Raw genomic sequence first — 25,757 nt, forward strand, 5'->3', positions numbered from 1 at the left:
TGCCTCAGGATGATTATTAAAGCTGCAACTTTAGTTTTGGTTTTAGTTTCAGTTGATCTTTATTTCATTTCTTTTGAGATAAAATATATGAACAATAAAAAAATAAAAAATATGAAATCAATAAAAGAGAGCAAAAAGAAGACAAAGTCTTATCATATCTGCCCCTTCTCTTACAAAACATTAAATAAACACAAGATCAGAATAATAACAGTAATAAAAAAATACATGCCAGCATGCCTTTTAACTTTCCATTAATTATTTCTTACAAAAGACAACAAACAAAACAACAGAAAAAGTCATACAATAATTCTTATAATTTTTTTATTTATAATTATTTTTCATTTAATTATTTTTTATTATCCTTTTTAATTAATTAATTTTGTATTATTATTTTTATTCAATAATTTTTTTATTTTTATTTTTATTTAATTAATTTTGATATTATTATTTTTATTTAATTATTTTTTTATTATTTTTATCTAATCAATTATTTTCATTTTTTTAATTTAATTATTTTTTATTGTTTTTTTTTATTTAATTATTTTTTATTATTATGTTAATTAAATCATTATTTTTATTATTATTTTTATTTTATTCTGCAGATTAAGAAAATCTTTCATCCCTTTTTTTCTTTAATAAACTGGTTTTAATATATTTTTTGAAGATACTGAGTGATTTAATTTCTTCAGTGTCTCTGTTCAGGTTTTTCTATAAAGTGACTGCTTTAACCGTAACACTGCGCTCCTTTAGTGTGATCCTGAATCCTGGTTTTGCGAATATTTTGAATCTTTTTAAATTGTAACTAATTTCTCTCTTGATGAATCAGCACTGATTATTAAATGGTAGGAGCTTTTATGAGCTTTGTACATACTTTGCAACATGTTGAAATCTATTCTATCATGAAGTTTCAGTAACTGTAATTTAATGAATGATGTGTTAAAGGGATCTCTGTTTGGACTTCTGTTTGTGATTCTTATTACTCTGTTTTTGTAAAATGAAGATTTGATGGATAAAGTTTAACCTGTGCTTCCCCCACTTCAACATCAACGAGTCACACAAAAGGTGTAAGGCTCTGTCATCGGGGTAACTCTTTAATAAGACTTTACCATCAGAAAGAAAATAAAAAGGTTAAATTCCCTTTGGATAATACACACATTATAAGTCTCTCCAAACCTACACCACAACACTGAGACTTAAAAAAACATTTTGTGATGTTTTTCTTTCATTTTGAATTCCAGTCAGCCAAACTACTTCAAAGAGGATCACACCTTGATATGTAAATCTGAAGCACTCACATCTTACCTGAGCCGGCTGTTAGCAGAGCCTGACTTCACCCAGGTGAGGAGCATTAGTTACAGAGGGTGAGATTTATTTACTTATGTTAAACAGTTAAGCCCCAAGAAATAGAGCAGAGACATCAAATAAACATCAGGAAATATTGCCGTCCAGACTGTAAGAAGAGAAAAAGATGATCACACCTGTCATTTGCTGTTCAGTGATGATAAACCTGTTACACAACCTCACACTCAGACCTCAGAAATAAAGGATGAGGATATGTTATAGTTAATTAATTTAAACAAATGAATGAAAGAAACCAAACTTTGTATGACATGTTTCATGATGCTCAATACTTCAGAATAACTGTAAATGTTAAGTTTGAAAATGTAAAGAATCTCATGGACCCAGAATGTTTCTTTCTTGCATCCAGAGACTTTTTGTCCTAACCCTTTAACTTCCTCTCCTTTCCTTACTTTTACTTCCATCATTTAAATGCAAAGGGATATTAAGTCTATTTCAATTTAAAACTTAAATTCAACAAATCTTTATTTTTCCCTTAGAAGCAGTTAAAGACACATAGAGCAGTATATGACATTAACAACTGTAGACGAAGACGAGGAAAAAAAAAACACATCAGTGTTCAGTGTTACACATTGAGTTTAAATTTAGCCCACTGTTAAAAATAAATAAATAAATAAATAAAAAAATAAAAAATAGAATAGAATAATTAAAAAAATGAAATGAAATACAATAAAATTATAAATGAAATAAAATAAAAAATAATAAAATGAAATGAAATAAAATAAAATAAAATGAAATAAAATAAAATAAAATAAAATAGAAGAGAATAAAATAATAATCAAATCTATAAATATGTTGGGTTTTTTGTATTATTGTTGTTGTTGGAGCACTAAGAACAGAAACCTCAAAATTTAGAAAAAATATTTCAATCTGTAGAGATGAGATATTAACAATATTTAGAAATGGAAGATGAAACCATTCCCATGCTCTCCACATTCTTGCTGAACTGTGTAATCCAGTCTTTTGTATTTCCCCATATGTAATCAGGGTTAATAAAACAGATTTATGAACTTGTGTGTATGGACTTTCTTTTTGACAGTATTGAGGGAGTTTAAATTACAATAAATACCCTTCGGTCAAGTAACCCCAACAATGTGACTTCATTTTTGCAAAATTTGATAAAAAAATACGGGGAAGTTTAAAGAAAAAATTGTTGGTCCGAGAGGAGAGCCTTGAGGCACACCGTGCGTTCAGCGAAGCAGAGAGGAAGTATCTCTGTTTCTGAAGTCGAAATGTTTTGTTTGACCGTTAAAAACAGCAATTGAGGAACCAGACACAACGAGGCTCTGTCATCCCCTTTGGAGAGAAATGCTGTGAGTGCAGTGTTATATATTACTCACGCCAGCGGGGGGAGCTGTTCCATATGCCTGGGTGAGGTAAAGATGCCTCCACTGAGGGTTTCTGCTGAGACCAGACACATTTCCCCTGTCCTCATCCTCCTTAAAGCCAGCTCACAGCCTGAAAGTGAGCACAGGAGTCTGTTTTCTTTCTTTCAAAGCGACTGTAAAAACTACGACGTTATTTCCTCTGACAAACACATCACCTTCACCAAACGGGAGATTAATGCCTCTTTAATGACCTTTAAAAGCTGGTTTCTCAAATATTTACTTGATGTGCTTTAATTACCTTTCCTTTAACAACATGCAGCACCCAACCTTTAAATTATTTTACGTCACTTGATCTGAACTGAACCCATCTCCTGGTCAGGAATCTTCCTGTAATATAATCTGCTGGTATGTTGGCCACTGTGTTTGTTTTTTAAACCAATCATGTTTTTATAAACTGGATTTGTTTGGTTTTTTGTTTCGTATTTTTTTGTTTCCTCTGTTTTGTTACTGGTTGTCTCAGCTCCCTGCAGCTCGCTCTTCTTCTATAGTATGATAGCTAGATAATCTCAGGATTAGCCCATAAAGGGTAAAAATATCAACTGTGGTTCACTAGATTAACTGCTGAAGGACAAGAGCAGATAGAGGACTCCAGGGGAATAAATTAAGTTAATGTTTTTCTTCATTTTATTCACATCCCTGTCTGTGGTCCTTGGGGAACATTACAATTCAAGTGCAATGAAGAGAAAAACCCAGTACATTCAGTTAATTTGTGTTTTTATTCACTGAACATGGTCTGACATCACCTTTATGGTCCAGCCTTACAACATGCAACACAGAGGAGTGGATAAAATATGGTTCAATGTTTTTTTTTAATGTAAATTCAGCTTCAGTGACTTATCCCACCAGCTAATTCAGAATATTTACATCATGTTTTATAAATAGGGCAGATTACAGAAAGGTAAAAACAACAACAACAACAAAAAAATACAGCTGCTTCAAGTAATATTTAAAGTTACACATGAATTAATCTGTAGAACAAGTTAAAACTTATTAAAAAGTTGGTGGGACTGTTTTTGTCACAGGTAATCTTTCTACGAATAAGGAAACATAACTATGCACTCTTGTGTGTGAAATTATCACTCAAAATGTCAAATTGTGCATTTATTGAATAAACACTTAGTGAATTACATTATTACTCCAAACTCAGTCCAACTAAAGAGGATCAGACTGTTGTCTGTAAATTAAAATATACTTGGATTATCCCACTCAAAGAATCCATGAATAACATTTACAGCAATCACCTTATAATAAACAATATCACATTATCTATAGATGCAATGAATTAAACAGAACACGTCATCAGCACTTAATATTAGCATGTATACATCCCTGACTGTATAATAAAAGTTTTAATGACTTCTCTGCACCCAGTGATTATTATTAAGCTTTATCTCTTATGTTATGTTATTTATTATGCTTTAATCTTCAGTAGGTTTGATTAGTGTAACAGCGTCTTTACAGGTCTCACTAAAAAATCAGTCAGAACGCTGCAGCTCCAGTCCTCACAAAGACCAAGAAAGTGGATCACATCAGTCCAGTTCTGAGGTCTTTACACTGGCTTCCTGTTTGTCAAAGGATAGAGTTTAAAACACTCCTGTTGGTTTACAAGGCTCTGAATGGACTAGGGCCAAAATACATCAATGATCTTTTGATCCCGTATGAACCACCAAGACCACTTAGGTCTTCTGGATCAGGTCTGCTTTCAGTCCCCAGAGTCAGAACCAAACATGGAGAGGCAGCATTCAGCTTCTATGCTCCAAATATCTGGAACAAGCTGCCAGAAAATATCAGGTCTGCTGAAACTCTGAGCTCATTTAAATCCAGGTTGAAGACCCACCTTTTTACAGCTGCCTTTATTAGAGCATTTTAACAATTCATTTGCATATATATTTTCTTTAACTCTGCACTGCATATTTTATCTTAAAATCTGTTTTAAACAATCTGCTTTAATTTTTTAATTGTTTTATTGTATCTTTTTTAATTAATATCATTTTTAATTGAATTTTAATTGTTTTCTCTAATTTGTTCTGCCTGTAAAGCACTTTGAATTGCCATGCTGAAATGTGCTACATAAATAAACTTGCTTTGCCTTATATTTGTTAATTATACCCCAGAGAAAAACATGCACTATTTGGATAATGTTTATATTGGTTATCTAAAGTTATCTAGGAGCTGAAAACAGAAATAAATGGATGAATTTTTGGCTGCACAGGTGACCAAACTCCTCCAACTTGCTCCGTTTTTTTTTCTCACAAACAAAACGTTAGATACAGCATTGTGTAGCATTGCTTTAAAAAAGTGCTATGTAAAAAAGTGTATTATTATTATTATTGTTATTATTATTATCATTGTCGTTATTATTATAAAACCCATCTCTTTTTCTAGGTTGTTAATGTCGCAGAGACGTCAGTTAGCTCCTTAGCCTTGAAGCTAGCGCGGCTACTATCTGTGTTCAGCTTTAAAAAAAGCAACAGCTAAATCTTTTTTCTTTTTGTTTGTCTGAATATTTGTTGTATATGTTGACAACTGTAGTAAAAGAACAATATTTATAAGTCAACAGCAGCTTTGAGATGTTTAAGTCTACTTTTCATCATTTTTTAGCTGAACATAAATGTGGCTAGCGTTAGCGTAAGCAACGTTAGCCAAAGTTAGCAAGCTAGCCGCAGGTTTGAAAGTTTGAATATGGTTTTAAGAAAAGCAAAAACAATTCACTGTAAAATGAACTCAGAAAAGGCACTTTGTTTCATTTTATTAGTGAAATATATATGGCTTGTTTTGTTTTATTGTAAAATGTAAAACTGCTAGCTTTAGCTAGCTTTAGCTATGCGTTCACGCTCTGCCTACAGGCAGTGAACGCAAAGTTTGGCTCTTATAGTGGTTACGTCTGTGTTTTGAAGCTGTTAGAGTCAATTATGTGGTGTAATTGAAAACTTTGTAACACATGTATCTTAAGAAAAACCCTTAATGTGTGCTTTAGGCTTGACTGCAGTCTCACCTTTGGACGTTTGTCGTGTTTTTGTTTTCCATCCAGGTAAAGTCTCTGCAGTGTTGGGACGAGGAGCTGTTCTGGGTCTGAAATCTACACCATATTTTAGCTTCAGCCTGAGCTCTGAAGCAGCCAGGATCCCAACTTCCGTGTGACTCCACACCCTGTTTTCCGGGGAGCCGGTGGAGATCCAGCCCTTCAACACGCTGCTCTCTTACGTCCCGTCCGTGAGCAGAGAGCTGGCCGCGGCGGAGATATTTCTGCTTTGCTCGGATCTTATCTTTGCTCAAACTGAGCTCATTTCGTGTCCTCGTCGCGCTGACACGGCTCGGAGCGGTAAAGTCGGCGCGTCGGTGCTCGGTGGCAGAAATCCCTTCGCCTTCGCGCTGCGCCTCCGTGGCAATGGATTGATTTCAGCGTTTTTTTTCTCTCTCCGACCTCTGCCTCGACCAAGTTGAGAAAACAGTCTCGGTAACCTGCGGCTCTCCCTTCCCAGCTACATGTTTTACCCGGCTCGTTTTAAAAGTACCTGGCTCTGGATGTTCCTGCGCATTTTGGGACTTTGAACTTTTTTTTTTTCTCGCCTTTGTGCTTTCACAGGAGGTGGCCGGGGATTGTACGGATTTCTTTTTTTAACGCTTCTCCAGGGTTCCTGAAGGCTGCAAAGATTTATTTGTGAAAAGTGATGGCCGAGCGGGGAGCTGTGTGGCTCCTCTGTCTCACCTTCCTGTGCCACACGGAGACCAACGCTGCAAAGCATGTCGACAAAGGTAAGATCCCCACACTCCGCCTGTTGTTGGGCTGTGTTTGTGCGTCTTTGCGCATAGATTGAGGAAACTTACCTGCTGCTGCTGCGGCTGCTGAGCCCGTGGGGGGAGAGGGAGCACTCGGAATGCAAGCTGTTGGATTGGAAAAGCAGTCATGGGGCTAGGAGGCTAATTCAGCTACTGTTACACCATTTAGGCAACTTTAAAAGTAGGCTACTGCTTTCTTTTTTTTGTGTAACAGCCTGAGTGTTTACCCAAAGGCCAGCTCTGTTTAAAGCGACACGCTGCTCACACTGTGTCCTTTTGTCTGCTCGCTGGGTGTTGAGGTTTGTCTTCCACATGATCCACACAGGAGAAGGAGAGCTGTGGCACAAACGTGTGCAGGTGGATTTGATTTGGGCTGAAATTACACATTTGTGTCTTTCATTCACATCATGCATGCATGCATCCCTGTTGATGGGAGTGGGATCTAAAAAACACACACTATGCAAAGACTCATTAGTGCTCACTGTCAGGTAATAAGCCAGGATCATCAGTCCAGCAGACATCTCATTACCTGGGCGTCAATACATGTTTAGCTGATGGATAAACAGAGCACAATTCATTCCTTGCTGTTAATTGTTTTGAAGTGTGGGGACTGCAGTGTGCAGTGTGCAGTGTGCAGCCCGGGTTTGGTCTGAGCCCAGCAGATCTGAGAGGTGATTCCTGAAATAAGTGGTATTGATTTGAGCTTCTGTGTTTGACTCAAAGCTGTGAGTGTCTGCATGAGAAGAAAGTCTCATCACACAGAGTCATAACTTTATCATTTAAGCTGTTAGATGCTATCAAACACAGCAGCATGTGGCCGGCACAAAATGATGAATCTAACTCCAGGTTGTGCAACATGGCCCAGATTTTCCCTCATCATTCATGTGATATGCAAAGTAAGCCGTGTGTGTGTGTGTGTGTGTGTTTTTCTGTGTGTGTATTAGAGGACTTGAAAGCTTCTTGTTTGTTTCACTTCCAAAGAGAGATGAATGTGCCGAGCAGACAGCAGGCCTTGGAGTGACAGGCCTGTGCTAGCTGTTTGCGTGTGGAGCTTGATGAAAGACCCTCTCCTGCATGAAAAGCGCTCTGCAGTGGTGGAAGGGGAGACGGAGAGAGAGAAAAAAAAAGCCCCTCCTTGGCTTTGCTGGAGATCGGTACAAAAGAGGGAGATGGGGGTAGGGTGAAACAGGCCGACTGTCTGGAAAGTAATAAAACCAGGAGATTAAGGGGACCAGGGAGTTCCTTTGGGAGCTTTGATTGATTCCAGAGAATTGGGCTGGGACCCACACGCAGAGAGAGTTTCAAATTACTAATTGTGGGGTCCCCTGCTCTGGAAATATCTGTTTATTCAAAACACATTTCTCTGAGGTCGAGGCTGTGGCCAGAACGTATCAGAGAGTTTCTCCGTCTCACCCAGGAGCTCAGATCTGATGGATCGTCTCACTTTGTAAGTTTTAACCTCACAGCTTCCTGCTCTGGCTCCTAAAAGTTACTCAGACTTTAAAGTTTGTTCACTCACCCTGTTAGAGGAGCGTAGGACCCATTCAGGCTCTATCTTATCTCTGTGATCCTGCAGAGGGGGGGTTGTGTGCTGATTGTCTCCCCGTGGACAATGCAAATAAGTCACAGAAACGTGTAAACATTTGGCTCTCAGCTCTTACAGGCCACTCACCGGGTTTTCATCCCCGCAGACCACCTCAGATACAGCGCTGCCCAGACTCCATAAACAAACCGTTGTTATCTTTGGCCCATTAAGGGTCCCCTCTGTGGACTCCCCCTCTGTGGACTCTCCTGCTAACAACACACTCACCACCTTTGTGTTGTTGTGTTTGGAAATGCCTGGTGGTCTTACATTCCTGTTTGTGGGGATGTAGCTGGATTTCCTGAATTTCAAGCATAGTTTGGTGCAGAGGTTCCCAAATTTTACTAAACCAAGACCCCCAACAGCTTTTGCTCCTGGTCGGGGACCCCCTTTGGAAACCACCACACAACGCTTCAAAATATGTAGAGAAATGCATTTTCTGGCTTTTATTTACTTTTGTTTATATCAGGAAGTTATTAACTAACAAAAGGCAGACTCACACAGTCAGGTTGTTTTATTTCAGGGCTCTGTCAGCCGCTGTGGATCCTCCTTTCTGACATGTAGGCAGTAGTTAGACCGAGGAAGAGCCTCAAAGTTCAGGCTAGTTTTTTTAGATAGCTCAATAACAGGTGCAAACCACCAGGTCCACATAGATTAAGACATCAGATTAGATTAGAAAGATTAAAACAGATCAAAACAACACAAAATAAAGTTTTTAAGATCCAATGAAGACACATTTTTATAGATGCGCTATATCAGGGGTGGCCAACCACACGCTTCCTCTCACACATAAACGAAAGGACATAAGATGAAAATCAATACACTTCCAAATGTTGAAACTGCATTTATTGCCTTTGTAAGTGTGTTTCAATTCGTACTTGGAGCCATTTCATGGACAAATATCTGTTTTCACAGCAAAAAAGACAAAGTTCCACCCATGAACAGATGTGCAATGTCGAGAAAGGAAACTGAAACTTAAGTATCAATGTCATCACCCAAGTATCAATCAATACTGATCACAACATCAGTATATCAATAATGTAGATTGATTGGTACACCACTACTCATAATAACAGTAATGAACAGATCAAAGAGCCGCAGGTTGGCCACCCCTGCACTGTATAAAGTGGATTATTACTAGAGCCCAACCGATTAATCGCATTAATTGGGCCGATTAATCAGATTAATCGGGCCGATTATAGCCTGCAACCGATTAATCAACAAAAACATTTTTACTCCAGGGAGATTCTGTTGCTCCTGCAACTACTACACAGTGTCTCACTTCATAATGCCATGCAGGATTAACCTGGGCTTATGAATTCACAAGTTATTGTCTTTGTTGAAATAATTTTGGAAAATGTTTTAATGTATTTTGTTGTAATTGTATTTAGTGCATGTTTTGAAAGCAGCTACATTGTAACTTAAAATCTAGTTTAGTCCCATGCATTTAAATGGAAGATGGAACTTTTCAATAGCTAGTAATAATTTGTGTTCAAATACAGTATTTATCCTGTGTATATCAATGAATTTATTACATATATCAGTCGATAAATCGGATATTGGCTTCTTTTTGCCCCCAGTATTGGTTTTGGCATTGGCCCCAAAAATCCCTATAACGGTCGGGCTCTAATTATTACTATTATTATGGCATTTAGGTACATTTGGAAACATATGAACCCAGCATTTTACATTTTTTATGTTCAGGAGAAATGGTTACAGCAAAAACCCTTAATATAAGTATAAATAAAAAAATAGACAGGACCCCCTTTTGCTTCCTGGCGGCCTCCTATGGGCCACGACCCACACTTTGAAAACCACTGGTTTAGTGTGTGGTGCAGAGTCACTGCTGGCTCCGCCGTCTGTATTATTCTGTTTACTGATCATTTATTTATCATCCCCGATCACTCATAAACGTCCTAATGACCTCCATCCACCAGAGACGGATAATTGCACAGTTGGCCACGTGTTTGATTCATCTGCCACGCTAATGAAACCTCCCGATCTGCTGCGAGGAGGAGAAAGAGGAGGAGGAGGAGGAGGAAGAGGAGGAGGAGCTCGGCTAAATGAGATCAGAAAGAAGCGACTTGTTTGCAGCTTTTTCCTGTTTGTTTCCAGCCGATGAATCAGCTGGTCCTGGGTGATCGGGGGTTAAAATGACTGCAATTATATAAATGATTTGCCCCCACAGTCAGAGCAGTTTGTCACCAGTAATAGGCCGAGCTAAAGACGGATCAATACGCTCTGAATGGACGGCGTGACATCTGCTGGTGGATCTTTCTGGTGGTTTGGGCTGGGCGTAATCACCTCCTTTCAGCTTTTAGCTTTCTCCTGACTTTTATTGTCACAACCTGAATTATTGGCTTTGGTTCATTTTGTGAAATGCTCCTGTTTGTTTGTTTGTTTGTGCATATGCTGCTGCTGCGACGGCTGGATCAGGGCTGTGTGTTTCAGGTTGATGACGTTTTGCAGCGTTGAAACCTGTGCTGTTGGGGGGTCATGGTCTAAAACCCAAGTCCTCGCCTTCTCCTGACCCCCCTCCTGAGGTGAAACGGCCTCTGTCTGTGTGCAGAAACAGGACTGGAGTCTCTCCTCTGCAGCCTGCGAAGCCTCCAGCTCATCTGGTTCTGGTTTTGCTCAGTCAGAGGACAGAGATTTATTTTCATGGTCTGTTTGAAGTTTCCTGTGAATTTAGCTCGGTGTGTTTTGTTTCTTTCTGGGAATGATGATGAAGTTTGATGACTCAGCTTTTAACTGCTGTGGAAACCAGTTCAGTTGGTCGGACTGACACATATTTAGCATTTCTCACTGTATGCTAATTTGCATAATAATACACATCATGTTAACTGCTTTAGTTTCACTCATATTTGTCAAACTGCTTTTTACACATGAGCTGCAGACACTGATGTACTGTCTGTTTGTCAAATTCAAAATATAAAGTGCCCAATGACAGAAAAACACTGAAACCTGAAACTCAACAACGTAAACTGATTGATCTCAGAGTAGAAAGCCGTGAACTCCTGCTCTCAGTGATCAGCGTCGTCACTTTGCCCACGGCTGTAGCTCAGAGTTAGCGTCCCTGTGGTGTAGCCAGCTGTTTGTGAATGAATATAAATGAGATTATTTGATAGATTATCTTCTAGTTTAACTTCTGGAGTCTGGCGGGTCCTAAAAGTGATTATGATTTTGTTAATATTTCTTCTTTTTGGCTTGAAAAGACAGTTTCTTTGATAGAAAGTTATACTTTTCTTAAACAGTCTTTTTCCAGTCCTTTCTATTATTTTTTTTTTTTTAGAGTTTTGTATATCGTCCTCTATCTGTTGCTTTTTACTTGTATACCATTGTGCACTTTCATTTCAGTTTACAACCTTGTAATGTTGTGTTCATGTCCAGCATAGAAAATCTCCTACTCTTCCTCTCCCTCACAGTCACAAAGATTTTTGATTTTATGTGAATCGGTACCTGGTACTTTTGACAGAAATCAGTCTGTTAAAACACCTAATTCAGTACCCATCCCTAACGTCTACAGGATAAAAAAAGTTTAAAACTAAATGGGATTTCTGTTCATTCTGAAGCTTTGTTTTTCTGCTAAACATTTACATAGTTTATAGTTTTAAAGGTACCAACCAAATTCTGTCTGTTGTACCAATTCACGTTAAATGAAAAGTTACCATGTTTAGGTACCTGAACACATCCTTGTGACTGTGAGGGAAGTGGAAGAGTAGGAGATTTTCCATGCTGGACATGAACGCAGCATTAAACGGTTATATATTGAAGAATAAATATGTTCATTTGAAAAAAATATGTTTTATTATTGAACAAATTTATATTTTTTACCACATAAACACAAAAAAAGCACCAGAAATTGGAACCGTTGAGTACCTATACCGATTGCCAGGTACTGGGCATTGGTACTGTATCATTTTCAGCGTGCAGCGTTTGGCTCACCAAAAAAAAAAAATAAAAGATAGGTCTACTTTGCCAAGCTAGTTGGTCTACCAGTAGTTTGGGGGGAACACAGATTTTTGCTATCAACCAAACTATTATCCCCGGCCAATAGGGAACAGAGGGGTGGGTCTTAGCATACGATCCAGATCCAGTTGACTCCACACCAGAGTTTCACATGTTTCACAAACCGGAAACGCTGGCATCAGGAACATGGATTACAGAAGTTTGAAGCCAGGGGAGGATGTCTCCATCGATAAGGGACTGGAAGAGGTTGGAAGAGGTTGACAGACGTGAGTCTTTAGTTGCTGGTGAAAAAATCATAGGAGCTGGAGCTTGCGCCAAAAAACGCATGAATGCAGCTAGCGGCAAAAACGTTTTGTCACAGCACGAGTCAGACCCCAGGTTATAGAGCTGCTGTCTGTGGTCTGAGCCTCACAACTCGTTTGTAAGGAGCAACAGCCAACGCTAAGGGACAAGCATCAGTGACCGACTGGGTTTACGATCTAAAAATACGAGCAGTAACGTTCACTGCAGAACAGCCACTCTTTAATATATGTAAATGTAGAGTTAGCTAGATTGTACCCCCACCCAAAAGCAAAGAAGTTCAGGCTCAGGATTGTTTTTTGCACTTAGCGCAGAAACAATGAGTGTTACAACTAGAGGTAGACCGATATATCGGCCGGCCGATATATTGGGCCGATATTTGGACATTTGTCTCTATCGACCATCGGCCGTATTTTCTTTTAAAAAGCCGATTTTTGATCCGTTGTATAAAATGACGCAATTTTTGATCAGGCACAAAAAAGATGAGCACCTCAAACTTGTGGAACCACTTGGATACATCACATACTTTTGTTCAAATTATATTAATAAGTTTAAATTTCTTTTTTGACATTTTAAGAAGAGTGTGAATGTTTACTACTGCTTGTTACATTGTGTGTTTACTCAGACAAAATATTTCATTGTTTTGAAAAACTGAATAAATGTTCAGACGACTGGACACCACTTGTTGTAATAGATTTCTTTTAGTTGCTCAGAAATTGCTGCGTTTCACAAAAATGTGATAAATATATATTAATTTAACAATCGGCCTGAATATCAAATTGGAAAAATCGGCTATGCATATCGGCATCCGCTGCTCAAAAAACCCATATCGGTTGACCTCTAGTTTCAACCACCAAACGATCAGACTCTAACAGCACAACAAAAACCAAACATGAAGTCAGCTTCAGTCTCAGAAAACCTGGATTCAGACTTTCAGTAAAGATGACCTCCAGCATAAAACCCCACAGATTAAGGTGGAGTTCGCCATCCTTTTAAGGTGAAGCGGAGGAAAGGTTTGAAATTTTGTCCAGATTGGATTTATGAATGGGGATAAACAAGCGCTCGAGTCAGCGTACACTTCTACTTTCATTTGGAGGATGAAATTTAACCGAGTGTGAGTGAGAAAACCACAGTTTGTAATAAATCTTAGTGCACATACCATCCACACACATGACCTCAGCGCAGATTCATGTTTTTTTACTTTAAAGTTTAGAAGAAAACACCTGAACGAGCTTAATTAATTGAAAAAAAGTCTCATATTTGGAGCTCACCTCTGTTTTTAGGTCTTGAGAAAAGGTTTTTCTCTGCGTGAGCCAAAGAACACAAACAGACGTTAAACCCGTCTGTAGGATGAATGTAACTGCCCTATCAGGTTTTAACATCATGTCAAAATGTCTGAAAAAACCCAGAAATTTAAAGTTTTTCTTCTTCTCTTCATGAAATGTGTGAGCTAACCCCTCTTCCTTTCTAACACTGGTAGTTACAGGAGTTCAGAAACTTGAACCCAGTTATTTCCATGATAAAACGTTTGTAGCAGCAGTTTCCTCAGAGTGTTGTTAATCAGCCGTCCTGGGGAAACCTGCTCCTGGACAAAGAGAAACCTTCGCTTTCCTTTCTTTAATGTTGAGCAGGAGGGGAATAGTTAGCGTTGTTGTCCTGGAGCATCAGCTCGTCTGTTCTTTAAAGCCGTCTCCTCGTGTTGTGATGCTCGGGCTCACTTCAGGTGAACTCCTCTTTAAAGCTGGACTCCTCTCAGCTTCAGAGCCGCCCCCTGCTGTGACTAAAACAATGTCAGACGCAGCAGCTTTCCGATCCGGCTGCTGCGCGTCTTCTTTGTGTCTGCTGCCGCTGCTTTCATGTCCGGACAGAGACGGAGCAGGAAAAAAAAGTTGCGTTGAGTTTGAAAGACGTTGAATAGTGTCAGGAGGCCATAAAGCTGTCCGTGCTTTCCTGTTTGACGACTCCTCAGAGGCTTTCTAACAACCTGAGAGGCCAAACATCAACTACAGCTCACTCTGGCTCCAGACGGGGCAGGAAACACCACCTCTTCTTTCTGTTTCCCTCCAGAAGTTTGGATGAAGTGCAGATTTACTGTGGTGCTGTCCTGCTCTCCGGGCTCCTGAACAATCCTCCGTCGTCGTCATGACCTCTGGGGCCAGTTTCCATGGAGCTGACCCTGAGACTACCTGTCCATCAGAGTCCAGTTCCTCTTTGTTTAATGCAGCGACAGACTCTCCAGCTGTCGGTGGTTTGTGATGTGCTCAGGAGCTATCAGCAGCTCTGCTTCCTGATCCTGAGGCGGCTCTGCAGCTGCAAACACAAATCAGCCACCTGGTAGAAATGTTTCTCACGTCTGATTGTTGTGGTGATTTGAAGATATCATTTGGCTGTCTTGTATCCAAGTCCTCTTTTTTCTGAAAAGTTTTGTTTTCATTAGTTATAAGAGGTTAAAAACGAGGTTTTACGTCACGTTTAACGATGATTGACAGCTGACGTTCTTGTGTATTTTTTTAGGGGATTGTAAAATATGTCTGGAGGTAGAGTCAGGAAGACTGAGAAATTTTTGGTGCTGCATTTTGAAGCCAAAGGAGTCATTTTAAGAGTCTCATCAATGACGGGAAACGCCTTTTTTAAAAGTAAAGTATAAACTTCAGACGGAGCACTTAAGACGACAGCAGATCAGGCTTTGCTCCATGAGTGGAGTAACTAAAATGTTCAATTTGGCGTCTCCTCATCCAGTCAGCCGCTCCTCCGAAGAAGCTTTCTCTATAATTAGCTGAAATGAGTCTAAAAGTGTTGGTGAGCTGTTGGGTTTCACCCCTGGCTGCACCCTGCTTGTGAATTAAAGCAGACTGATGTTCTGAGACAGATTAATAACCTTCGTTTGTTGCTTTGTGTTGCTGGCTCTGGAGCATCTGCCGCTCTCAGACAGGATCTTATTCTGGTTGTCTTTTTGGAGGACGTCCAGGAGGCCGTGAATTAACCTCAGCGTCTCCTCGCCGCTGTAGATCAATTTGTAGAGCAGCTGTTAAACAGTTTGTGCTTCAGACAAAACGCAGGAAACAAGAATCGATGCAGCTCCTTCGATGTAATGATTTTTATTTGCAGGGAGCGGTTTAATGTTATTCCTGACCGGGAACTGTCGGCGGGATCTGGAGGTCGAGCTGCGGCGGAGCTGATTTGTGTTTAACCTAAATCTTCCTTGAACTGGTGAGAGTCCCAGCGCTGGGGGAACCCGCCGGCGTATGTGGGTCAGATCATACATCCGCACTCATAAAGTATCAATCTCCCGGGTACACAGAAAGCCTGCGAGCCTCCTGCAGTCAAAGGGGCCGTTCATGTGCTGAGTGGGTGTGGGGGCAGCCCGCCACAGAGAGGCGATTGTGAGCCCCGCTCCATCGAGCTGGCCGCCGTCATCTTGAGCCTCGCCTGTGTCTCTTGGCAGCTCGAGGCTCAGTGGGGTGTGTGTGTTCGTTTGGGTGGGTGTTTGCAGAGGCGTGTGCCACCCATCTGGGCTTGAACAGCTGTTTTATCAACGAGGTTCAGAGAGTTTCCTGACGTGACCTCGCGCTCTCATCAGCCCGTGTTTGCCTACTTTCAGAGACAGGACGGTAGAATCAGGACGTTTGAGATCGGCGTCCGGCGACCTCGGTGCGACTGTTTCAGCTCAGATCAAACTCTGAGAAACACACAAAGCAGAGGATGAACAGGAAAATGTTTCATTGTCAAGTTTTTCTTCAGTTTTGGACAAAGTTACAGCTTGGAGCACAAACTGCAAAGCGATCAGTAGTTGTGTGGTTTTGGTTTGTCGAGCTTTGATTTCTAAAAATGTTGAGTTTTACAAGACTCACACGAATCCAGACCCAAAAAACATCAACACATGCATTGGAGAAAGTCAACACCCTCCATCTTCCCGTCCCCCAGTCACCGCTCCACACACTGACCCGGAAAGGGAAAAACTTACCTGGGGAGGAAGTCTTTGGTCTGGGGCAGGAGTCTGCAGCCGTTTTTCCTCAGCTCACCTGGATAAAAGTCATTCAGGAGCTGCAAAATCTACTTTATCTTCACATCAAGACAAGAAAGTGTAAAAACAGGTGAATAATTATCTAAACGAGAAGTTTCTGTGTTTATGAATTTGTACATGTGATTTCTTCGTTTTTTTTGTTTTTAATACATTTGTAAATTTAGGGAAAAAAAATAAATTTGTCATGTCATACATCATATAAATTTTCAAAATGTATGAAATTTCGATAAGTTGGAAATTTAAAAAGAATAATAAAAAAATTAAATTTAAAAATGTGCAAAATAAAAAAAAATGCTGAAATGTCATAAATTTGCAAAAAAGAACCTAAATAATGCAGTTTCAAAATTTTGCTTCATTTCCTAAAATTGTAAAAACTTTCTAAAATTGCAAAATAAAAGGGATTTTTATTACAAAAAATTCAAAGATTTGCTTAATCTTCAAAAATGCGAAAAAAAAAATTATTTGAAAAAATGTCAAAAAAACTGACATAAAAAATCCAAAAAAATTAAAAAAAAAACCTGCAAAAAAATCACAAAAAAATAAAAGCTTTGTTTCAAAAGGTGATGCATTTTTAGTAAAAATTTTTTTATTTTGTTTTTACTTAGTTTCTGTTTTGTTATCGTCAATACCCTCTGTAAGAGAAATATTAAAAGACATTTATTTTAATGATGTTTTTAAAGCTACAAGGAGCCACTGCAAAGGAGCACAGAGTGGATTGTTAAGTTGCTTTTCTGGAAATATGAACACTGGAACGGGTGGAGCTGTGATTGAGGGGGAAAGGTTAAAAACTGGAACTGGATTGGGAATGGACTCTGACACTGGGAACTGTTGTTTTCACATATTGTACAAAACACTGCATGAAAATTAAATTAAACTGTGTTTTCGTTATTTTGGCTGAGTGGAGATGCTGTGTGCATCTTGTTTTGTGCTTTGTACGGTCTGAAGCTGCTGGATTTCTGGAGCTGACTGGTTCTGGTTCTGGAGTGGAAATCCATAGAAAGCGCTCCAGTTGTACAGCACAGTCAGTGCAGTGTGTTTGAGCGTCAGTGAAAACAGAGGAGGTGTCATTTTTTGTCCCACACAGTACTTTTCCATGGCGCTGTCTCAGCCTGCAGAGCTCTGCTTCGTTCAGTCTCTGACTTTAACTTTAAACACTTCAGGGTTTAGCGTTAAGTCCGGCGTATACATCGAGCGGCGTCTCTGCCGGGCCTGGAGCCTTTCCACTCAGCCTCCCAGGTTTTATTTTGATTTCACCTGCTGCCATGGCGACCCCTGGAAAGTTTCTGCGGGTATTAGCGGACGGTTCTGCTGCTAAATGGGAGCTGAAGCAGGTCTTTGAGGAGTCCGGTGTGTGATAGAGGCGTCTTTGTGCCGCTGGGAGCTCCCTCCTGGCAGGAGGCTCCGCTGACTCCTCACCGTGTTATTGGAGCCAGTCACTCCTCAGCGCTGAGCTCATCTGAAGTTGGAGGAGGTCGAGAGCAGCGGCTGAAATGGTGAAATTACCGCTCGAAGCCTTTTTAATGCGACGCCGTGATGTAATGGAAATGGTTTCCTTTGACTCTGCTTTCTTGGACGTTCACGGCTGAATGAATCGTCCCTCAGCTGCTCGGCTTTCAGCTTTTTATAAAAATGTACATTACCTTAGCACACAACATAACCTGGAGCGCGGCTATAGAAAAGCTAATTGTGGCTTTAAATTAGATTTATGGAGCCGCTGTGATGAATAAATGTAATGTTGATGAAAAATGTCCTGCCTTAAGTGAGGCATCGGGGCCGTTTTTATTAGACTGTTGCAAACCAGAAGCCTCCGCACACGTCTCCATTACCAGGAATTTATGTTCAACAAGCCCTGCATACAGATCCTTCAACCGACACATCCAGATGTCGTCTAACGGGCTTTTTTTACGACTTCAATTCACACTTCCTCTGTGGCCGTGAACCTGGACAGCTGTGCCTGTGGTAATAAAACCAGACGCTCCAACCTTTCCTCAGCTATGTGTCCTTTTCTCCACGCAGATCCCAGTCCTTGACCTTTAGGGAAGATGATTATCTCTCCAAGTGCCTATTTTTGTGGAGTCTGATAAAAGACGGGGACGGCAGCGCAGTGAAACTGGAGATTGTTAGGTTCCTGGTTGGCTTTCACATGACAGAGGAAAGTTTCACTATCTCCACATTATGAAATTATTACTCAAAGTATTTCTGCTATGTGGAGATATTCTGAGAGTGACTGATCATGGACTTTGAAGACAGGATATTTAGAGCTCCCCCTGTTGACTGGCTGCAGCAGGGGTCATAAAAGACAGGGTTTGGCAGTGAAATCCTGACCCTGGAGCTGGGTCATGGTCTTAATCCAAAGAAGAAATCTGTTTTGTTCAGTTTCTGCTGTTTCTGTTTAAAAAGTTATAAAAACCTGAAGTTGCTGAAACATAACTCTCAGTCCCATCCTCTTATTCTGTGTTTACATGTACGCAGTAGTCTGACTAAGGTTATAGCACAATCCTGAAGTCACAGTGGGGGGTCTGATACCAAGACCTGCCAAGTCTGACAGCAATCAGATTATCTAGGTGAGTTGATTAAGCTATGCTCAGTCCGTTTTCAGTCTGACTAAGCTGTTTACTAGAGGTCGACCGATATGGGTTTTTTGGGGGCCGATGCCGATGCCGATGCCGATGCTTTCCAAATTTGGGCAGCCGATGCCGATATGCATAGCCGATTTTTCCAATTTGATATTCAGGCCGATTGTTAAATAAATATATATTGATCACATTTTTGTGAAACGCAGCAATTTCTGAGCAACTAAAAGAAATCTATTACAACAAGTCGTGTCCAGTCCTCTGAACATTTATTCAGCTTTAAAACAATGAAATATTTTGTCTGAGTAAACACACAATGTAACAAGCAGTAGTAAACATTCACACTCTTCTTAAAATGTCAAAAAAGAAATTTAAACTTATTAATATAATTTGAACAAAAGTATGTAATGTATCCAAGTGGTTCCACAAGTTTGAGGTGCTCATCTTCTTTGTGCCTGATCAAAAATTGCGTCATTTTATACAACGGATCAAAAATCGGCTTTTTTAAAGAAAATACGGCCGATGGCCGATAGAGACAAATGTCCAAATATCGGCCCGATATATCGGCCGGACGATGTATCGGTCTACCTCTACTGTTTACATGAATTTTAATTGGGGATGTTCAATACCACTTTTTATGCAGACCGATACCAGTACGAGTACTCCTTCTTGTATTTTTGATGCATAAAATTTCAATAAAGGTGACAGATCATTGTGAACAAAGACAGCACAGTTACTCTGACATTAAGTTTAAATAAAACACAAACAACTCTCTCTGAGTTTAGACTTTTTTTTTGATAAATGTTAAAAGTGCACAATGAAACTAACAGCTGTCAGAGTTTAAGTATTTTTTAAAGTAAACTAAAGTGCAAAATAAAAAAGTTTAACTGTTAACTCTTCCTGGTTCATTCATGTTGTCTGAAAAGGACCTGGCACACATTTGAGTGGTGTTAAACCACAGTGATTAGCACCATCTAGTGGTGAGGAGGACTGATGTCGAGACATCCCTAATTTCAATAGTTGGATCTCGCACTGACTCAGCTCATAGTCTGATTTGTGGAGCTGCATGTAAACGGACTGAGTGAGGAAAAGAGAAAGTTAAATTCCTGTGATGGAGCGGTTCACAAAATCCACGGTTCAGTTCCTATCACCGTTTTGTAGTCACGGTTTTAGGTTCAGTGTACTTTGTTTTTTTCACCACCCTTATTTTTACCATGTTCCCCAATAATCCACTACAAACAGATTATTTTTAATCAGTAACCTCATGTGTAGTCATGAAAAAACCTAAAACAATGAGTCTGTTTCCCATTTCAAACATCATTAAAGCTGAGGGAAACACTGCTAGTTTTAACATGCTAACTCCTCAGTAAGGACAGTTTCTATTGGCTGTCTGGAAGTCACTAAAAGCCACTAAATGACGCTGCTGTCTAATTTGCATTTATGGATATTGTCTCGGAGGTCAAAGTATCACCATATATTGCTGTATTGATGTTTTTTTTCACACCTCTAGGAGGGATGGGACCATATTAGGTACTTTTATAGGTACTGGCCGAAGTCTGTACCACGTTCAGGTACCTAAACGCATCCTTGTGACTGTGAAGGAGTGGAAGACTGGGTACTGGACACCAACACAGCATTACAATATCATATATCGTAAAATATAGGTTAAATTGAAAAACTTAGAGATTTTATCATTAAACAAGTTATTATATTTTACCATATAAACACATAAAAGAATGAAAAACTAGTACTGTTGAGTACTGATACCAAGTGCCAGGTACCAGGCATCTGTACCGTATCGTTTCAGATGTGAAAGGTACCAACTCCTTTGTTGTTGGATCAGTGTCTGCTATCAAAGCCCAGGTATCAGGACTCAGACCAATCCCTGCCTCCTATCAGCAGATGAATATGGGTCAAACAAGATAAAATACACATAAAGACTCCAAACATGCTCTCTGGGATCATAGTTCCTGATTGTTTGTGTTCATTTCTCTGAAACGTTTCTCTCTGATTGGTTTCTTTGTGTTTAAAATGAAAGATTGACAGCTCTGTTGACTGATCTGGTGTAATTTAACCACATGAGAAGAGTAGAAGAAGAGCAGAGAAAGAAAACAATTAGTCAGGTGATCTTTAGGATTCACAGCCTGCGATGGAGAGAGCGTGGAGGCACGTTGTGTGTTTCCTACACAGCTAACAGCTCAGAGTGATGTTGTGTCTGTTTTTGGGCTGAAGCCAGTATCTGTGCTCCAAATCACCACCATTATCTCTGAAGGTATACACAGCTGTTTGCTCTCTTTATCTGCCTGATGTAGACAGAGGGTTAATGAGAAACCGCTTAACGTGGAAGGGTGACTCATTCTGACGCTGCGGTGTGAAGTTAAGAGGACTTTTGTGTGTCTGTGACAGAATTTAACACGTAGACGCTATGAAGCACAGCTCAACAGAGACTGAACGCTTCAAAACGCTTAAAAACGCAAACACTGGATCCCTTCATTGTCTGGTTGGTCGGAGCCGCTTTAAACGCCGCTGGGTCAACTCTGCTTTCATGTGGAGGTGTAACTGGATCCTGTTCCTGCTGCTGCTGCTGCACGGCGCAGACACTCTGGTTGAAGCATTGTTCTGTGATGCTAAGAAAGAAAGTCCAGTAACTCAATCTGAGTGCCCTAAAAACTACAAATGCTGACAAAACTGCCCGCCAAACGAGACGTCCTGACTTAACGAGACACAGAGCAGCTTGGTTTCTGGGAAGAAGAGGAGGATGGTCAGGTGAAGGGTTTGTTGTTGTTGTTGTTGGATGAAAGCAGCTGCAAGAATCCCTGATTAACCATCGTCCCTTGAACCTTGACTCTGCTCGCCTCTGAGAGGTCACCCAGCCGGTACAGCACCAGCACGGCTGCTGGGAGGATGGCGGCGTGGTGGATGGCTGCTGGGTGGACGGCTGCCAGCAGGGATCACCTGCGGAGGACGAGCAGCATTCCTTCACAGGAGCTGGAGACACAGATGTCATATGAGACACCAGGGACGTGTCAGAGCGGGGGATGGGCAGGGGCTGGGGGCAGGAAGGGGGGCCGGTGGCAGAGGTTTTGGCTTGGTGGGGCAGTAATGTGCTGGGATATGACGGCAGCTGCTGCCAACACGTTTTAATGAGGGCTCCTGTGACGAGCACGGGGGGATGAACGACATCAACGACAGCTAAACACGTCTCCTCAGTCTGCCCCTCATTTTTAATTCCTCCACCGTGAGGTGAACGCCGTCATTACTCTCAGTTTGAGAGCAGTGTGTCACACATTTCCTGCTTTAAAGCTTTAGATTGGACCACAGCTGATTTCACTTTTCATTTACCTCAGCACGAGGAGTAAATCTTTCTGTGTGTTCACACCAAAAGAGGCAAAAGCAGCAAAATATTTCAGCCACTTTGGCTGCTCGTCACGTGACTGACATCGAAGTAAAATTAGCATCTGATCAGTCACGAGAGGATTGACAGGCAGGAAGCAGTTTACAAAGGAGCTAATATTGATTGATCCACCACATCACAACCAAAATAAAACAATAATCTCAATGTTCATTAAACCAAAATTATGAAAAAGTTCCCAAACTAACGAAAAAATACAAGCTGTCCTTCTTCACACTATTTCAAACGCTCCTTTAATCCTGTTTTTACAACAACAAATGGAAGATATTTCCTCAAGGAAGAAAAAAGGTCGTCCAAAACAAAAAAAAACAAAAAAACCATCCTGGCGCACAGTCCGGTACGAAGCCATCCACAGAAGGATCCAGAAGGATCCAGCAGAGACTGTTTGGTAATAAAGTAACCTGCGCCCCCGGCGTCTGGAGCCCTGGTGTCGTCTCATTCAGATGAAGCTAGAAATGCTAGCATGCTAGGCTAGGCTACGTCTTTACCACAGACTACACTTCACTACTTTCTGATATTACTGCACATTTTTTTAAATCATCAGAACAACCCACCTCCTCCACGACACAATTTTTTTGTTGTTGTTGGTGGTAGCTAAAAAGGTGGATATTAAAAAGAACAGGATGAGCCTGAACACAGTTTATGAGCTTTTCTGTTTCCAAGACGGAACTAGGAACCAAAGTTACATGTGTTGTTCTTTAGGGCCCGCTCAGTCAAAGGACATCTCTACTCTGATTGGTTGCCACCGTTTGCAGCTGAACTGCGTCATAGCTAATTACCATAAAGTTAACCGAGGCTCAACTTCTCATCTGGTGACGCTTTTGACGCTTTAGCCGCTCAGGACGCTTTAGCCGCTTAAGCTCCTCTGGACACTTTAGCAACTTGAACTACTCTGGACGCTTTAGCCACTTTAGCCGCTCAGGATGTTTTAGCCACTTTAGCTCCTCTGGACACTTTAGCCACTTTAGCCAAGCTTTAGCTGCTGAAGCTGCTCAGGACACTTAAGCCTCCTTAGCCACTCCGGGCGCTTTAGCTTCTCAGGACGCTTTAGCCACTCAAGACGCTTTATCCACTTTAGCCGCTCAAGACGCTTTAGCCACTTTAGCTGCTCAGGTCACCTTAGCCACTTTAGCCTCTCAGGATTCTTTAGCCACTTTAGCTGCTCAGGATGTTTTAGCCACTTGAGCTACTCTGGACGCTTTAGCTGCTCAGGATGTTTTAGCCACTTGAGCTACTCTAGACGCTTTAGCAACCTTAGCCACTCAAGACGCTTTAGCCACTTTAGCTACTCTGGACGCTTTAGTCACTTTAGCTACTCTGGACGCTTTAGCCACTTTAGCCGCTCAGGTCGCCTTAGCCACTTTAGCAGCTCAGGTCGCCTTAGCCACTTTAGCAGCTCAGGTCGCCTTAGCCTCTTTAGCTACTCTGGACGCTTTAGCCACTTTAGCTACTCTGGTCGCTTTAGCCACTTTAGCCGCTCAGGATGCTTTAGCTGTTCAGGATGCCAGGCTCTTATTGGAAATGAATTAGCTCCCTGCATGCTCGCCTCTTTTGCCTTTTTTGCCTCTTTTGGTGTGAACACACAGTCAGTCAGTCTGGTTCAGCAGAGGAAAATGTAGCATCACATATTCACTCCTAAAAGCCAAATTATGAACAGGCTTCTCAAACCTTTCAGACGTCACCGTCATTAAAAACCTGAGTGTGTTTGTTTCTGCCGCCGTTATTTGTTTACAGCCTCGTCTCCTCGCCACTAACAGACGAGCTTCAGTTTCTGGAAAAAGGAAAAAAGGCAAAACACCGTTTCTGCTTTCACACTTCATTTACCTGAAGTGGTGTGAATTAGTCCTGAGTGCATAAGCATGTCATTCAAGCTTCCAGGACACCTGCTGCACAAACACACACTCACACACACTCACACACACTCTCAGATCCTGAAATATGTCCTGCAGTCTGTTTGGACCATATGCCGTGGAGCATCGTGGTTAAGTGCTGGAGTCCAGATGAAAAATTCACCCGGCGTTATCTAATTAAGCAGGTGTGAAAGCAGCTTAATCCAGGTCTCTTTGGCCTTTCTCAGCGCTCCGTGTTCAGCGTGAGGCGGCGGCTCGAATTCTTTCATGAAGGCGGGACAAAGTCGCACACTTTGATTCGTCCTCAAAGGGAGATGTCAGAAGTGGTCTCAGGTTATAAAGGGTGGTGGTTTTATTAGCCCCTGCGAGCCTGTGGGGGGCTTTTTGTTGCAGAGTGACAGGGGACTTAATAATGAAGCTCTGTAACCCAGCGAGCCCTGGACCAGAGGAGCCCCTCGTCCCCTCCTTTGTCCCTCTGCCGATCCCCCCACAGGGCCGCTGCATTCCCAGCCTGGCGGGGCAGTGTCTCTGGGCCAGAGCCATGTCACGCACCCCTTTCGGCCCCAAACGACCGTGGTGGGGGGGTCAGGGGTTCAAGTGCTCCCTGTGGGGCGATGCACGGGATGCCTAGCGACGCGGTAGCCAGGCCCCGGCGCTGGCTATGTCGGTAATTAATTTCTAATGAGAAAGAAATTGGCTGACCTCGCAGTAGCTAGCCTCTTGGCGCTAGCTCACGATTACTGCCCCTTTCTCAGTTTCTCTGGCCTTTCTCCCACACAGGCCTCAAAGCAGGGCGAGGATGGCCCCTCCTGGCCCGACGCTGATCGGGAAGTGCTCAGGGAACATTCCTGGCGTGCTCGACCAGAGGCTGAGTGTGGATTTTATGGGCTGTGTTTCTGCTAGCCCCACACATACCTGCGGTTCATGTGCGTGCTGCAGGAGCCGAGTTAACCCCTTCACATGTGTGTGTCAGCGCTCGGTGGAGGAGCTCGTCCACCAGAGTGAAGTCTGTCTTTAAAGTCTTTAGTGAAATCCCTTCTTATGTCGTCCTAAAAGCTCATTTTTGTGCACGGAGATGGTGTTTGGATGCACACAGAGCAGCTGATCACAGCGTCTGTTTTGTGTTTCCAGCAGCAAAGTTCGTCACCAGGAGTTAAAGGAGTTAAAGGAGTGGGTTGGAGTTTGTTCAGAGGCCGTGAAATGTGTGAAAGCAAAGAAAAACAATCAAGAAACCTTTTTCCTTCCTGCTGTGAAATGTCGACCTGAAGCTTTCTTCAGTTAATATCTTTTTTGTTTATTTTTAATGTGACAGCGTTGGAGTTGACAGTCAGGATAAATCAGGTGAAAAGTCTCTGTTTGCTGTAGATCCTGAATCATCCTGAAAAAACTTGTGGTTAAAAGCAGAAAAAGTCAAACTCCCACTCACACACGCTTTATTTAAGCTCAGTATCGTCGTGTTGTGGCTTCTCTGGCCGATGCGGCAGCCGTCTGTGTGGATAAGATTTCCTGAGGGGAAACAA

General features: G+C 41.3%; 1 protein-coding gene across 12 annotated transcripts in view; it reads left to right on the forward strand.

The window, feature by feature from the left end:
* Positions 1–5,881: 5,881 nt before the first annotated feature.
* Positions 5,882–25,757, forward strand: part of neo1a (neogenin 1a) — a 270,805-nt gene continuing 250,929 nt past the window's right edge. For 5 of the 12 annotated variants that reach the window (XM_074665719.1, XM_074665716.1, XM_074665717.1 and 2 more), the window contains exon 1: positions 5,883–6,503. In XM_074665719.1, coding sequence (XP_074521820.1) covers positions 6,419–6,503 — 85 coding nt within the window. In that variant the 5' untranslated portion in view covers positions 5,883–6,418. Of the gene's footprint in view, positions 6,504–25,757 lie in introns of all 12 variants that reach the window. The other 7 variants (XM_074665712.1, XM_074665721.1, XM_074665722.1 and 4 more) reach the window with 4 other exon arrangements.

This window comes from Halichoeres trimaculatus, unplaced genomic scaffold (assembly GCF_033239565.1).
Source record: "Halichoeres trimaculatus isolate MK-OKI-2021-1 unplaced genomic scaffold, fHalTri1.1 fHalTri1_scaffold_3, whole genome shotgun sequence".
Classification (NCBI taxonomy): domain Eukaryota; kingdom Metazoa; phylum Chordata; class Actinopteri; order Labriformes; family Labridae; genus Halichoeres; species Halichoeres trimaculatus.